Source organism: Ambystoma mexicanum, chromosome 10 (genome assembly GCF_040938575.1).
Source record: "Ambystoma mexicanum isolate Mex_15411 chromosome 10, UKY_AmexF1_1, whole genome shotgun sequence".
Lineage (NCBI taxonomy): Eukaryota > Metazoa > Chordata > Amphibia > Caudata > Ambystomatidae > Ambystoma > Ambystoma mexicanum.
The window spans coordinates 1,448,117,185-1,448,132,972 of NC_090932.1; the positions used below are offsets into that span (position 1 = coordinate 1,448,117,185).

The 15,788-nt window shown below is 48.3% G+C and overlaps 1 protein-coding gene across 7 annotated transcripts in view; it reads right to left on the reverse strand.

Annotated features, from left to right (window-relative positions):
- Positions 1–15,788, reverse strand: part of MAPKAPK5 (MAPK activated protein kinase 5) — a 983,215-nt gene that overhangs the window by 414,211 nt on the left and 553,216 nt on the right. For all 7 annotated transcript variants that reach the window (XM_069619510.1, XM_069619509.1, XM_069619506.1 and 4 more), the window contains one exon: positions 55–135. In XM_069619510.1, the coding sequence (XP_069475611.1) occupies positions 55–135 (81 nt within the window). The remainder of the gene's footprint in view (positions 1–54; positions 136–15,788) is intronic.

The window sequence follows — 15,788 nt, forward strand, 5'->3', positions numbered from 1 at the left end:
AATATTCTACCTTAAACATGAGCTTACAACGTTTTTGTATTTCCACGAGTTTACCTTGTTATATGTGTACGGTGTAGGCGAGGTAGGAATAATTCCAGACTTTTCTTTCTGATGCCTTCTCTGTGCCTCCAATACCTGCAGCAAACAAGCACACAAAGACCAATTTAAAGACATTTCAGATCTGGTCCATTCTAGTAACTATAACACAGGTGAACAGTACTTAGTGGTACTTTAATTACAAACTACAAACCATTTAGTATAATGTTTAGAACTGGATTTTGACACTCAACGTAGGATGTTCCCGGAAATTACCAATAATCTATTTTATCCATATCCCTAAAAGAGTGTTATTAGGTACCAAATGCTCAATACATCAAGGCTGCTTCAGGCTTAGTTTGACCTTCGCCCTGCACCAGCTTTAATGTTAGTCCTCAGCGTATTTAGTACACAGATTCACTCATACCTAAATTGTCTTCTACCGGGGTGTGTGTGTGATAGGCTAAAAACGCATAACATGATCCAATATTTTTCATCATTATGGGGAGCCACTCGCTATGTTATAGCCTGCTCTTTCCCACACCTGTAACATTTTAGTGTCTTAATGAAAACAGGATCATAGGTCACTTCATTATGTTACATGTGCTGAGGTGATCACTCCAGTGGACAGACACACTGGAGAACTACCAGAACATGAAGGAAATGTTTTGCAACATACCCATTTCTATTTATTTTACAATCCATGTTGTGTACTCAAATGAGGTGAGTGTTCCGATGGTGCTGTCCTGCACAGTAAAGTTCATATCAAAACAAGTGCTCTCAGTGTCATCTTATATTTTGCAAATTGCAGCCTTGCATGCCTAGGCACTGCCATCAAATACTAGGAGAAATCCCATATGGCCACTCTCAGGCACTACCGTATGATGCCAGATGCACTTATATACAGGCACATGTACATGCAGCATGTGCCCAAGACGGGCCCTCACATGCCAGGGTGTGTCTAGTATATGCTTGGGTGGAGCCTATTAAATAGATGCAGCCTCCTATGCTAGACAAAGCCTCACTGAATTAGGTTACCCTATCACATGTCACATATTGATTGACAAATACCCTGCTACTCTAAAGCACATAGTAGAATGCACGCTCATTAACTGAGTACAGAGACACTGGACAGAAATACATTTCCCAGAATGCATTCTGACAAATGTGTTTGCATGCTCCCGCAAGAATGTCATAAGGCACCACAGCTTTACTGAGATCAGTGTTCACTTATAACTGCTAGAATGCCCACTAGCTAGCTCAGTGCTGCCAAACAGGACTACACATGACATAACACACACTGCCTTATTTGGTACAAAGGTTGCATGTGACTAGTTTCCCCAGAATGAATTTCACTCATCACTTATATTCCTCCACGGTCTACATTTACTTATTTTGTTATTTATATAGCGCACCTAACCCAAGGACATTTGGGCGCTTATCCCAGAATTCACTATGCCTCCCTTAGCAGATTCTCCATACATGACTGCATGTTTCAGTTCCCAAAATACATGTTTCAGAACGCACTACATCCCCATCTTTCAGTATGGGAGTCTCTACACTGGACTGAATGTCACAGAATGCACCAAGCACCAATCAATAATAACCCAACAAGACTGTTCAACACGTTGCCCACTATACTGCACCACCTGCCTCTCCACTATCTCGGCCCAGAGTGCTATGGCCAAAGAAAGGTGTTTTCCACAAGTCCCGGAGTCCGTACAGATCATCCTCCCCCATAGGACATGTTCAAAGAAAGTACACTGCAACACTTAATATGCAAAGCCCTACAGGAGTATGAATACACTCCATAACCGTACACATGCCTACCACATGCCTACATGTCATAGAATGCACTCTCCCATATTGATTATGGATGACTCCCCACAAGACTAGATGCACACAGGCATGATCACCATGCCCCTTAGTAAAAAGGGTCCCTCCCAAAGTACATGCCCTAACACAAATGTACAATCTCACTCAGGAAAGGTGACCCCACAGACATACATCCCACATAATTAATCAAGCCTTAGTACAAAGGACCCCGAGTTCAAGCCTCAACGCTGAACTATATGTTTAAGAACACACTGTATATGTAACTCATTCTGGGAGGATACATTCCCTTTCCCCCTTTACTCCAACCCCTCTGGTGCACTACTCTACAGGTCCTGAAATGACCTTCATATAATGATGTAACAAAGAACTACATGTTCTGGAATTAAACACAGATACCCAGAAACAGGTTGTTAGCAATCACACATTCAAGGAAGACTTCTACTTTAAAGGTGACATATCTGCATTGGGCCCCACACTAAAATAGTTTGTACAAGTGGAGCGCGGGCCTTTTCTTTCCCCATTTTCTCTTTGGCCAGGTGTTGAGGCAGTTTTTGTGCAACCCCTTGTTGAGGGCTATTTAGAACCTAACCCTAGGGTGGGGCAAAACACTCAGCTAAAAAGAAAGCCAAACTTATTAAAGGTAGGTACTGTGGCAGAAGGGGTAGCAGGCTCAACCAAATGTACAATTAGTCCACACACCCATCAATGGAAAATACACCTCGCTAATACACCGAACAATATATACATTTCTTATGTTACACATATAACGTTATCAGTTCAAATAAGTACCTGAGCACATAACACAGTATATATAAAAACAGTGAAGTCTTTGAGAACACTACTATACTTAAAATGCGGGCCAACTATGTAAAGTTCGGCAACAAACAAATTGCTTTGGGCAGACATACAAACAGTTAAATATCCACAATGCATTGTATTACTAGACAACACACGTCCCTACTTTAGATTTTAAGTCGACTGACTACCTGGCAGTAGACACAACAGATATATACAAGAGTTGTGAAAGAAAGGGAACCAGACATTCCAACATACAAAATGTAATCACATATGCCCCTAAAAGCCAATACCAACAATCCATGTGAATTCTGACAATGTAGGGCATAATACCTGAAGAATAGAAATGCATATAACCGTCAAAGCAAGGGAGTGTAAAACTATTTTAAACACAGCCAGCGTGTCTGTCAGGTGTAGGCGAGGGAGGGAGGGAGGGAGGGATGTTCCCAAAACTCCATGTGCTAAGTCTCCTTGGTTACAGGACTGCACCCAGAGGAGGTTGGCTGTCCTTGTAGGACAGCCACCCTGCTGTGTGATTGACAGCTAGGCTGAAAATGAATGGGAGAAAGTTGCATACAAGGCAAGGTCTTTTGCAAGGAAGGCAGAGTCGACCACTGAACAAAGGAACCGAAGTAGAAACTGGAAGAGAAGCTTTCTGCACCCTCCTGCGCCGTTGGTTTGCCTGATGAAGCCCTGCTGCAGTGCTGAAGCTCCACATTTCGAATCGACTAGAAAAGGCCGAAACGGACAACTTCTTCCCTTGGGTTGGTGGGACCAAGTGACCCCAAGACGAACTTGACTGGAACCCCTCTCACTGCTGACTGAACTTCTTCGCTGCTGCTGGAACCGAGTGCCAGGGGACAGGAACACCAGAATCGAGTGCATCGTTTTTAAGCCAGACCCGAGCTCCAGGAAGATCCTCCGGACTCCCTCAAAGCAGGACTGCCCAAGCCTGAGTCACCTCAACAGAGTGCAGGACCCTAGAAGCAAGGGGAGTCCATAAGGTGTCCAAGAACCATGGCAGTGCTATTTGCAAGTAGCTGAAACCACAAAGTGCTGCTGATCTGAATTGTGCCCATTGCTGCCGCCAACCGTCAAACCGTAGTGCAGGAGTCCCCAGACATCCTCCCTCTTGTCCCCACGACTTAGCCCCAGGAACAACAGGATCTGCAAGACTACAACAGGAACACAAGCCAGCTGGATCCCTTTCTTCAGACTCAAGGTACTGTGTAACTAGGGGTACTTACCTCTGGTTGTGTGTAGCTCGCTTGTTCTCACTGGAGACTTGCATCTGCTGCCTTTTGAAGAGTTGCTTGCATCTTTGCTTCTCACAAGCCTCCCAGCTTGTGGCTCAACAGTGATTATTTTTGCAACAAAACTCTGTTTAGCATTGTGCAAGATTGTGTGCCATCTCCAAGAAGTGCCTCAACTTTCCTAGACCTTGCTCAACTGACATTGGCTGTCCTGGCTCACTGTAGACTCTTCTTATCCTCTGGCTTTGTGTTGATCTGTCACTAAATAAATCATACATACCTTACTTGTATAGCTGGGAAAGGTTTAACCTACATTTCATTGGAGGATTGTGAAGTACTTACTGTTTGGAGAAACGTGTTAACCATTGTTTCCTTCCCTAACCTTTTCCTTTTTGACATCAAGCTCAGTATTGCTTTAAATGTACCAGAAATATATCAATGCCCACAGTGTCCTAGCTATTGAAGTCACCTCAGGGTGTGGGAAGTGTGTATTTGATTGTTGCCAATTCCCCCTACTAAAGAAGGCTTATTTTAAAACTGATTGTTAAATTAATACATCATTATTTAATCAAGAAACCTTGAGTATAATTGTCATCTGAATACATGTCACTGTGATTCTCTATGTTACAACCCTATAGCTCACATCGATCGAGATAAGCTTGGCTGCTCAGTTACTCTACCAACTTGTGTAGTACAAGCATATACCAAAGTTTGGGTTACCTATTGCCAAGAGGACAAAGCTGTTGTAGTCTCCCACAGGGTTACTAGATGCAATCTTGCCCAACACTGTCCTTTTCACCTACTCCTTCCCTTCCTCCCTCTTCTGCTAAACCCCACAGCTGCAGAGATTGGTGACACAGGGCCCTTATGTGTCCAACTGGTTCCTGGTCTCCCACACCCAATCGCCTACAGCCTCCGCTCCTCCCAGCACTTTGCCTTGGCACCCACTGGCCTGTGCCACCACAGGTTTGCACTTACCCATTTATTTATTAGTGGTTGACCACTCCCCTGGGCACTAACAGCTGCTCACTCCCTAACACTTGCCACTTGATACACCTAGCACTTACCCCTAATCCCTCCCATCCCTTCTCTCTCTATGCATTTGCACGTGCTGAATGCTCACAAGGCCTAGTCGGTTCACCTATATTGTACAGTGTTATATCTATTTTTACTCCCATGTTCCCTCCTGTTGCCCTGTGAGCGCTTTGAAACACTAAGTAATTGCTGTATAAGCGCAATAAATAAAATCTTAGAACCAGGTCCTTGCTGACCAGTGAAGTTAGAGGGATCATAAACAAACAGCGTGTGAAGCACCAATTGGTGATCAGTCTCAGGATCTGGGAATGGGAGGAGGGAAAGCATACAGACTCCACTAATCGTACAGACTCCACTAACACAATGGGATATGAAATGGATCACCTTGTGAAAGGTGACCCAGGCCCCCTCTGGAAGCGAAGGACCTGTATTTTGCATCCCTTCATAAGAAAAAAGTCTAGCAAAAGTGTACTCCATCTATGGAAGATCATCTGCAGCACAGAGGGGTGAACTTCCCATTCGTGGTTTGCCTGTGAAAGCCTGCTCAGAGTGTCCAACTCCACATTCTCTACACCTGGCTGGTGACTGCCTTTAAAGAGATGGGAGTGTTTGTGTCCATTGCCAAATCTGACCTACCAATCTGCAAAGAGTTCAAGATTTGGTTCCTCTCTGGTTGTTTATATAATACATGCAAGTAGTGTTGTCTGTTTAAATGAGCACAGTCCTTCCGCTCCAAAGAGGAGAGGAATGCAGTTAAGGTTAGCTGGATCACCCTCCACTGCAAAATGTGGATTTGCAAAACTGGAGAGGAGGTCCTAAATGGGGGCACAAGGTGACAAGGGAGGGAGTTTCTTATTCGTCAAGATTCTCATAGGCCGAAACACATGCACGATAGCGACGGTATATGCCCCAAGCACCAGGTCAGAATGGATTTCTGATAGGGGTAGTGGCCCAATTGGAAACATATGCAGAGGGAGAGGTTATGCGGAGGGAGAGGTTATACTGACGGGAGATTGTAACTTATGGGGGTCCCCCATCGAAAATCACAGTACTAAGATATACCAGGAGCAGAAGGCACCATGAAAGTCTCTCAAACTACGCTTCGAACACAAATCCCTTATGGACGCATGGAAAACAAAACAGAAGGAAAAGGGTTTCACTTTTTATTCACATGTCCTTTTCTCGTATTGATTATGTATGGGTATCGGCACAACTCCTGGGTAAGATGGAAGCAATAGACCTAGGTTCAATCGGCATGCCCCAATTATTGCGATGATAAAACCTCTGTGATGATTCACCAGGTGTAGTCACATCTCCCAGGGGCGAGTCGCTTCTCATGCAGCTAAGGAGGTTAGGCCGCTACCCATTATTCCCCATATAGGTGGTTTAATGCAGGAGGATCTCATGGGGAGGGACTCCACTGCTGGGGATAAGGACGATAACCTGGGTAAAAGTCGGCGCAACAACCCATACCTAACCCTCTCAAGCCAGTTACCACATGTCCACCAACTCCCCCTTGATAGCACTTCCATTTGTTATTGAAGCACGAAAAATATCTCCCAAAGCATGAAGATTAACAGCAAGGCCAGTACTGAGATGATGTGGCCTCCAGGAGCCAGAAAGAATGGCACAGAGAATATAAAGGAACGGTATAGACTTCTGCAAGAGGGGAGAGGGGGGGGGGTTGGTGGAGTCCTGGGGAACATATAAAAATGAACAAAGGACTATGAGAAAGAGGACAGCATACCAGTACGAATGACAGTCCAGCCGGGGAAGTTCAAAGCAGGCATATGGGACACAGTGGGTAAAAAGGAGAGCAGTCCGCTCCCAAAGGCAAGAGGCCAACCACGGGCGTCATTTGTCCGGTGCTGTGGAGCTGGTCAAGGACGTGACTGGAGCCTGTCAGACAGTAGTGCGACCTCTGGAAGGTGGACCGAGCGGTCCAGTAAGAGTGCCTACAGTCGGTGAAGAAGGTACGTGGAGCGAGAGCAGCAGAAGCCAGAGACGCCCGTGCTGCCCGGCGAGAAGACGCAAGCAACCAGGAAGAACCATCCAAGAGACCCAGAGCCAACAAAAGGCAACCGGCATGTAACAGGGACCGGTAGGGGCTTGGAGGTGCATGAGGGAGGTAAACCGCATGAGAATAACAATATGAAGCATCTTCCTCGTGGCAGTACTTGCGGAAGAGAAGAAACCAAGTGGGCCTAGTGAGAAGGGAAGAGAACCAAAGGTCTGGTTCCAAATCAAGGTGAAATCTATATTGATACAAAGCATCTTCCTTGTGTCAGTAATTGGCAGGGGAGTGAGCCCAAGTGGGCCTAATAAAAGAAGAATAGAAAACAGGGCCTGTGACCCAACCCAAAGTCACGTATATCAGCATACAAGTCATCCTCCTTGTGGCAGTACTTGGCAGCAGAGTGAGCCTGACAAGAAAGGGGGAGCGAACACGGTCTGGGAGCCAAATAAGTACAAGGTGAATATCAGACAGAGGAACTCTTCAAACGGTGGTAAAGAAAAGACTACCGCCGGGCTAAGGCGATCCTAGGACTGTTGGAAAAGTTACCCAAGACGACAGAGGAAGGGAGCCATTTCCCCTGAAATCAATTGGAACTCTGCGGAAACCATTATCCATCGGAAGGGAGTTATTCCCCCTGGACCCAGCTTGAACATTATCAGAGAACCCAGGGAGTCCTTCCTCCTGGCCCCTTCTGGAACGGTGTGTAAACCAAGATCAGAGAATGGAGTCATTCTCCTGGCGAAAAATTTTACTTTCGATAAGACTCTTTAGTTGTAGTGTAAGAGACAGAAGGAGGGTTTACACTCAATACAATGACTTTCGGTATATGGACCTTTGAACAGATCCTTTAGTCTTAGGTTTGAGGCAGGGAAACCCTTCTTAGGGTTAGGGATAGTTAGGTATTGGATTCAATAAAAGTATTTGGCAACCACCACGACACCTCCTGGTGAGTTGCCTTCTTCTGCACCCTTACACTTTCTATACTCAGCAACAGACTCTTGAAATTATCCTTCCCAAATGAGATTCTTAAAGATGAAAGCTTAAGTGTAGGAGACAAAATAAAGGAATACGACATGCATTACTCACCGTAATAGCTTTTCTGATGATTGTATCTGTTGAGATTCACATGCTGTTCATATTGTCCGACATCCAGTGGTAACCGCGGAGTATTGCATCTTGTCTTTCAGGGACCGAAAGGGGACATCAGCATAGGCGTGTCTGCGACCCTATACCTATCGTGTAGTGTACACCAAATCCCATATGCGCTGAGGTCCCTCAGATTGTTTATCCCCTAGGGATATGGGACGCTCTTATAAAGCAGTTATGAAGAGCAGTGGGGGGGCTGATAATGACCAAAGCATAGAGAGACAAACAAAGGAAACAACTAGAAGGAGAACTTGAGGACCAACTGAAAACAATTATGCTGGCAATGGCCTTACAAGCTAATAGGGCAACAATGAAAACCTATAGAAGCATAAGAGGTCAACTAGATTGGGGGGGCGCTGTCGGCCACACAACAAGATGGCCGCATCTTGAAACAGCTCCCTTAACAACTCAGGAAGATCCTTGCACAACTGGCAGATATGAAGCTCTAAAGCATCTGTGAGAGGAAGTGGAACCCCTCTAGACCCCGGAGAACGCCTTGCTTGGTGGCTCTACAGGAAATCAACAGCGTATGCTGCCGAGGAGGTGCGCTGATGCCAACTGCCCTTTGACCCAACTGGGGGAGCGCATGGTCGCAGACCCAGGCACCCCAGGCAAGCTGCCCGGTGCCTCACGGCTGCTGCACCCCAGTGGATGGGCGTGTCTGACTGGACCACTGTGATTGCAGGGCCGACTTGAGAGGCCTGAGGGACACATGCCGCTTCAGACCTTAGGGCGCTGATGACCGCTGCCGCATCGGCCATTGCCAAGGCTAGGGGCGCTGCATTGGACATACAGCTGCGGAGGCCCGCTCAGCTGCCAGATACCCCTGCATCCTGATTGGTCGGCTGTTCCTCCCTGCCCTGGTCTGTGGAAGCTGCTTTTTCTGGGTCCTGACTGCGCGGGCCCGCAGTGAGCACCGGAGCCCTGCACTGCCATTGGGTGGCTGGGCTGAGAGCAGGGCCGGTGCTGCCATATGGGACTCCAACCTTCTGAGCGCCCCTGTGATTAGTGCCCTCTGACCACCAGTGGAGACCGTGCTACTGCTTACCCAGGTCTGATCTGCCCGCATGGGAGGGTGCTCCAGTAAATAAGCTGCAGGTGAGCAGTGTACGCTCAGCGGCTGTGAGGCGTGTGCATGGTGGGATACTAAACCTGCTGCCTGTCACCTCTGTAGGAGTGCATTGCGGCCTTCCTCCCCATTGAGCTTCCCAATTGCTGCACCACCCAGACTTAGAGCCCTCAGACTGCGTATCACTGTTACTAGACTACCTGGGATGGTGATTAAGGTGGAGGATCACTGCCGCGGCTGCCGCCTTCACTCGCATGGGATCCAAAAAGGGGCATATAAATATACATGGGATACATTACTCACCGTAATAGTATTTCTGATGCTTGTATCTGCTTAGATTCACATTCTCTGCATAGGTCGGCATCTAGTGGAAGCTGCAGAGCATTACAGTTGTTTTCGAGACTCGGAAAGGGACGTCGACAAGGCGTGCCAGTAACACTATCCCTAGTATGACATCTACTGTACCCATGGAGCTTCACGCGTCGAGGTACCTCAGATTGTTTCTGACGTGAGGTTGCATGTAGTGTAGCGAGAGTACAGGTGTAGTAAGAGATATATATATATATATATATATGGGATACATTACTCACCGTAATCGTATTTCTGATGCTTGTATCTGCTTAGATTCACATGCTGTGCATAGGCCGACATCTAGTGGAAGCTGCGGAGTATTACAGTTTGTTTTTCGAAAGTCGAAAATGGGCGTCGACACAGGCGTGCCAGTAATACTATCCCTAGTGTGACGTCCACTGTACCCAAGATCCCTCACGCGTGTAGGATCCTCAGATTGTATTTTTTCTGACATGAGGAAGCATGAGGAGTAGCGTGAGTACAGATAATCCAAGCAGATAGACAGAAAAGGTAAGACTACAAGCAATCATGCGCCTTCTCTCGGAGGGGAGGAAGGGTGGGTCGCATGTGAATCTAAGCAGATACAAGCATCAGAAATACGATTACGGTGAGTAATGTATCCCTTCTGAGGCTTGTGGAATCTGCTTAGATCACATGCTGTGCATAGATTAGCGAGCAGTACCAGAAGAAGGAGGTGGGATGTGAGAAGGGTCATGAGCAAACAGGTGTCTTAGAACCGCTTGTCCCACTTGTGTATCTGTCTTGGAATGAGTGTCAATGCAGTAATGCTGAGTAAAAGTGTGAATAGAGCTCCAAGTAGCCGCTTTGCAAATGGTGTCGAGGGGAACATTTGCAATGAAAGCCAGAGTGGCACCAATGCCTCTAGTAGAGTGGGCCCTTGGCGTAAAAGGCAGAGTCTTGTCAGAAAGAGAGTAACACAGCTGTATACAGTTGATAATCCACTTCGAGATAGCGCCCTTAGAGACGCGATCCCCCTCTCTGCCTGTAGCTACGGAGACAAACAGTTGATCTGTTTTCCTTAGCGGTCTGGTTTTATTTACATAGTATAGGACCGCCCTACGCACATCTAGGGTGTGTAGTTTCACCTCAGCCGAGCTTTGCGGGTTCTGGAAGAAAGCCGGAAGCTCGATGGACTGGTTTACATGGAACTTGGATATGAATTTAGGTGAGAACCTAGGGTGTGTGCGTAAAACCAGTTTGTCCTTGTGGATAGTAAAGAAAGGATCCTGCACTGACAGAGCCTGAATTTCACTGACCCTTCTTATGGAGGTAATGGCTACTAAGAAGGCCGTTTTATAAGTCAGGTGTTTGAGACTACTTTTATGCATGGGTTCGAATGGGGGTCCCATGAGCTTAGCTAGCACCACGTTGAGGTCCCATCCTGGCGGTGGGTTCGAAATAGGAGGGTGAAGTCTCTTTACTCCTTCCATGAAGGCTTTAACCACTGGTACTTTCCACCACGAGACCTTGTTATGGGATGTGGTGTAAGCCGAGAGGGCTGCCAGGTGTACTTTCAGCGAGTTAAAAACCAACCCTGCATCCAGCAGGTGGAGCATGTATGTCACCACGTTGGAAGGAGTGCAATCAACCGGGTTGATTTGTTTATTCTGGCACCAGATAACGAATCTTTTCCACTTATCAAAGTAACAGTGCCTTGTATTTGGTTTCCTGGACTCCTTTAGAATGTCCATACACCTCTGTGGTAATTTGAGATGTCCAAACTCTATGACTTCAGGAGCCATGCTGCTAGGTTCATAGAGTTGGGTTCCTGATGCACTGTTTGACCCTGTTGCTGGGACAGTAGGTTGTACCAGGCTGGGAGTCTGATGGGTTCGCACACCGCCATCCTGCGTAGGTGTGGAAACCATGGTTGTCTCGCCCACATGGGAGCAACTAGGATGAGCGTCATAGATTCCTTGTTCATCTTGTACACCACCTTCCTGATGAGAGGAGTTGGTGGAAAAGCGTACGCAAACATCCCTGACCAGTTCATCCACAGGGCATTCCCTTGGGAGTCCGGCTGGGGGAACCTGGATGCAAATCCTGGGCATTGTTTGTTTTCGCTTGTGGCGAATAGGTCTATAGTGGGGAAACCCCACTGAGAGAAGAGATCTTCTACTACGTCTCTGTGAAGGACCCATTCGTGTTCTTCTGGGAGGGAGTTTCTGCTTAGAGCATCCGCTAGGGAATTGAGCTCCCCTGGAACATGTTGCGATGACAGGAAGATGTTCCGTCTGAGTGCCCATATCCATATTTTCTGGGCAAGCTTGGACAGATTTGGCGAACGAGTCCCCCCTTGCTTGTTCAGATAGAACATGGCTGTCGTGCTGTCCGTCCTGATCTGCACCGACAAGTTCAGTAGATGGGGCTCGAACGCCCTTAGCGCTCGGAATACTGCCAGAAGCTCTAGCAGATTGATGTGGTTCTTGGCTACTGAGTGAGACCAGAGACCCTGAGCTGTGTGGTGGAGATGGTGAGCTCCCCACCCAGTCAGGCATGCATCTGTAGTCACCACGGCTTGTACTTCGGGATCGTAAAAGGGTTTCCCCTTTGCGAGATTCTCTCTTGTCCACCAGTGTAGGCTCTGTACGAGTGTTGGCGAAACGACCACTAGATCGTCCCAATGACCACTTGCCTGAGACCACTGTTTCGCCAACCATTCCTGCATGGGACGCATGCGCAGACGCGCGTGGGGGACCAGGTAAATGCATGACGCCATCATGCCCAGTAACCGCATAGCTTTGCGTACTGTTATCTGTTGACCTGACTGATAATGCGGAATTTGCAGAAGTATATTCCGAATTCTCTCTTCCGAAGGGAAGGTCAATCCTTTCTGAGTATCTAGGATAGCTCCTAGAAACTGTTTTGAGGTGCTTGGCACCAGACTTGACTTTTTCTCGTTGATGGAGAAGCCTAATTCGTGGAGGAGGTCGATAGTCCTCTGAATGTTTGACCTGCAAATTCCTGGGGTTTCCCCCGTTATGAGCCAGTCGTCCAGATAAGGGTACACCGGGATTGCTTCCCTGCGTAGGTGTGCAGCCGCCACCGCCAGTACCTTGGTGAATACCCTTGGTGCTGAAGCTATCCCGAAGGGCAGTACCTTGAATTGGTAGTGGCGACTGTCCACCTTGAAGCGCAAGTACTTTTTGTGCGCTGGGAGCATGGAAATATGAAAATAAGCATCTTTCATATCCAAGGTTGCCATGTAATCCCCCTTTTTTAGGAGGGGGATTACCTCTTGTAGCGTGGTCATACGGAATTTTTGGGGCTTGACATATTTGTTGGCAGGCCGTAAGTCCAATACTGGGCGCATTGTCAAATCTTTCTTTGGCACAAGGAAGTAAGTTGAATAGATACCCTTGTTTACCTGGTGTCCTGGGACGAGTTCTATCGCGTCCTTTTCTAGCAGAATGGCGATCTCCTCGAGAAGGATCCTTTGATGCTCTAGGGAGTGCACTCTTTGTCGTGGAGGATGATTCCGGGGACGCTGCAGTAGTTCTATACAATATCCTGCGGATACTGTTGACAGCACCCATCTGTCTGAGGTGATCCCTTCCCAAGCCTGGGTGAAGGTGGAAATGCGTCCCCCTACTGGGGTTGCGTGGCAAGGGACCCTGAACTGAGCGTCACTGTTTTGGTGGAGGCGTGCCCCCGCCCTTGTTGGGGCTGCCTCTGCCTCTTCCACGACCTCTCTTGTTACCCCTGCCGTAACTCTGGGTAGACTGCTGGTTGTTATTCCATTGTGTACCTTGTCCCTGGGCATAGTTGCCTCTTTGTGAATTTTGGCCGCGTGGGCGACGAAAATTATTGTTCCCCCTCTGGTTAGGGGGTTTGTTGGTAAGCTGGCCAAGGGATTTGAGAGTCTCATATTCATCTTTGGCATTTTTAAGTGCGTCTTCGACCGCTTTCCCAAACAATAGGTCGGGTTCCACTGGCTTGTCTATTAAAGAAGCCTGGGTTTCTGTCTTGAATCCCGACTGCCGTAACCACGCATGTCTCTTGATAACAGTACCTTCTGCTATCAATCTCCCTGCGTTGTCAGCGGCGTCGAAAGTTGCTTTTAAAATGCAACCAGACACGGCTCTCCCCTCTGCCGAGATCCGAGCCAGCTGGCCCTTTAACGGTTCTGGAGCAGAGGCAATGAGCGCCGCGACTTCTTCCCATTGATGGCAATTGTAACTAGCCAACAGGGTGGTGGAATTCGCAATCCTTGCTTGGTAGGCGGACGTTGAGGCTACCTTTCTGCCAAACCCGTAAAGTTTTTTGCTCTCCTTGTCGGGAGGAGCTTCTGATGAAGATAAGGGCGTGCCAGCCCTCTTTCTAGTGTTGGTCACCACTAGGGAATCTGGTTTAAGATGTCCCTTTATATACAGAGGGTCAGACTGGGCTGCCCGGAAAATCTTTTCAATTCTGGGGTTGACAGCTCTGGTGAGGTTAGGATTCACCAGGGAAGGATCTATTCTTCGTTGGATGGATTTGAGGATAGGGATGGTCTGAGCGACCGGTCTTCTCTCTCCTACAAACTCCTCCGCGAAGTCCCTTTCCTCCTGTACACCGTGGGTGTCGATGTGGAAGTGTTCCGCTGCTCGAGCGAGAACCTCGTTAAGGAGGGGCTGGTTATCAACTGGAGAGTCAGTAACTGGGGCTTCGCTTTGTACTGGGGAATCTACTCTGTAAATTTCCTGCTCATCTTCTCCCTCCTCCAGGTCCTCATCCTCTGCATAGTAATCTGTCCCGGTTTGTTCTTCCATAAATGCAAACTCCTGGTCCTCTTCAGGGAAAACTTGTCCCTGATAACTGGGGAGTGGAGTAGAATATGGAGTGGAGTAAGGCTGAACCTTGAAGGGTTCAGGTCTTTCGACCCGGGGCTCTTTACTTAGCGGGATAGGATCGGAGGAGCCTGAGGGTGTGGCCCCTTGAGGGTTATATGAAAGAAAGTGTTCTGGGTTCTTATCATAAAAATCAGCCAAGGAAGACATCCTAGACATAACCCTGTCTATGTCTTCACTGGACCATTCCCTGGAACAGGGTATTACTTTAGCAGGTGATTTATTTTCAAGGGTAGACTTGTGTTTGCTTGTCTGCTTAGGCTTTACAGGGGTGGAAGGCTGTGCTTTCCGCTGTTTCCCCCCTTCTCCGTGCGTGGAAAAATGTTTTCCCTGTCCCTTGGGGGCCCCAGAGACTTTCGACGCCTGGCGTCGAGGGTCTGGAGAGGTATCTGTGTGCTTCGGGCGTGGGGCCTCACTGATGTTAACCGCGGTCTCGGTATCTTGGAGCGCGGCCTGGGGGTGGAAGTCGTCTTCGTCTCCCGACGATCGAACTTCCGTTAGTGTGTGTAGCGAGGCACTCTTGGCAAGAGTGGATGATTGCCTTGCGTCGTGAGGCGATCTCGATCGAGAGCGCCCAGAGGACACCGAGTCGGACCGTTCTTTTTGTGCCTCTTTCCGGGAAGTCGACGTCGTCGAGGTCCGGTTGGTCTTAGTGTGTTTAGTGTGTGTTAGGTGTGTAGCGCTTGCGTCGCCGGGGGTCTTCCCCATAGCCGCCTTGCCGGACGACCTTCCGAGGTCGGGGACCTGCGCTCGTCGGCTGTCTTTCGACGCCGTAATGCCCTCGCCGTCCGAAAGTACGGCGTCGCTGCCATCGCTGAAGGCGCCCTCCGCTGCCATGGCCTCCTGCCTGGCGTGGTGGGCCCAACGCTTTGTCGAACGGTCCTTAAGTGTCTTAGGTTTAAACCTACTACACGCTCTGCAGTTCGCTTCGGGGTGATCCCTCGGCAAGCAGAGATTGCACGTGGCGTGCCTGTCGACCCAAGGGTATTTGCGATTGCACTTGGGGCAGAATTGAAAAGGGGTACCCTCCATACGCACCTTAAGGCAGCGGGCTGCTAAGTGTAGGAATATATATAAATGTAACTATATATCAAGAGTGAAGAGTATGTACCACCCCCCACTCTCCCTACTTGTAAGGGCCGAGGCCAGCGGCCTACTAGGCCCGGGCCGAGGCCAGCGGCCTACCGAGGCCCAGATCCGTCGTGCAGCAGTCGACGGTCGATGACTTCTCCAGCCGTCGTCGAGGTTGAGGGTCGACGTTGGGGTGGGGAAGGGAATGAATAAGAATTAAAATTATAATAACAGCAAAAGTATGGCTAAGGCCAGGGAACTCCGCAAGATGCTTCCGACCAGTATGGCGGAAAAAAACAATCTGAGGATCCTACACGCGTGAGGGATCT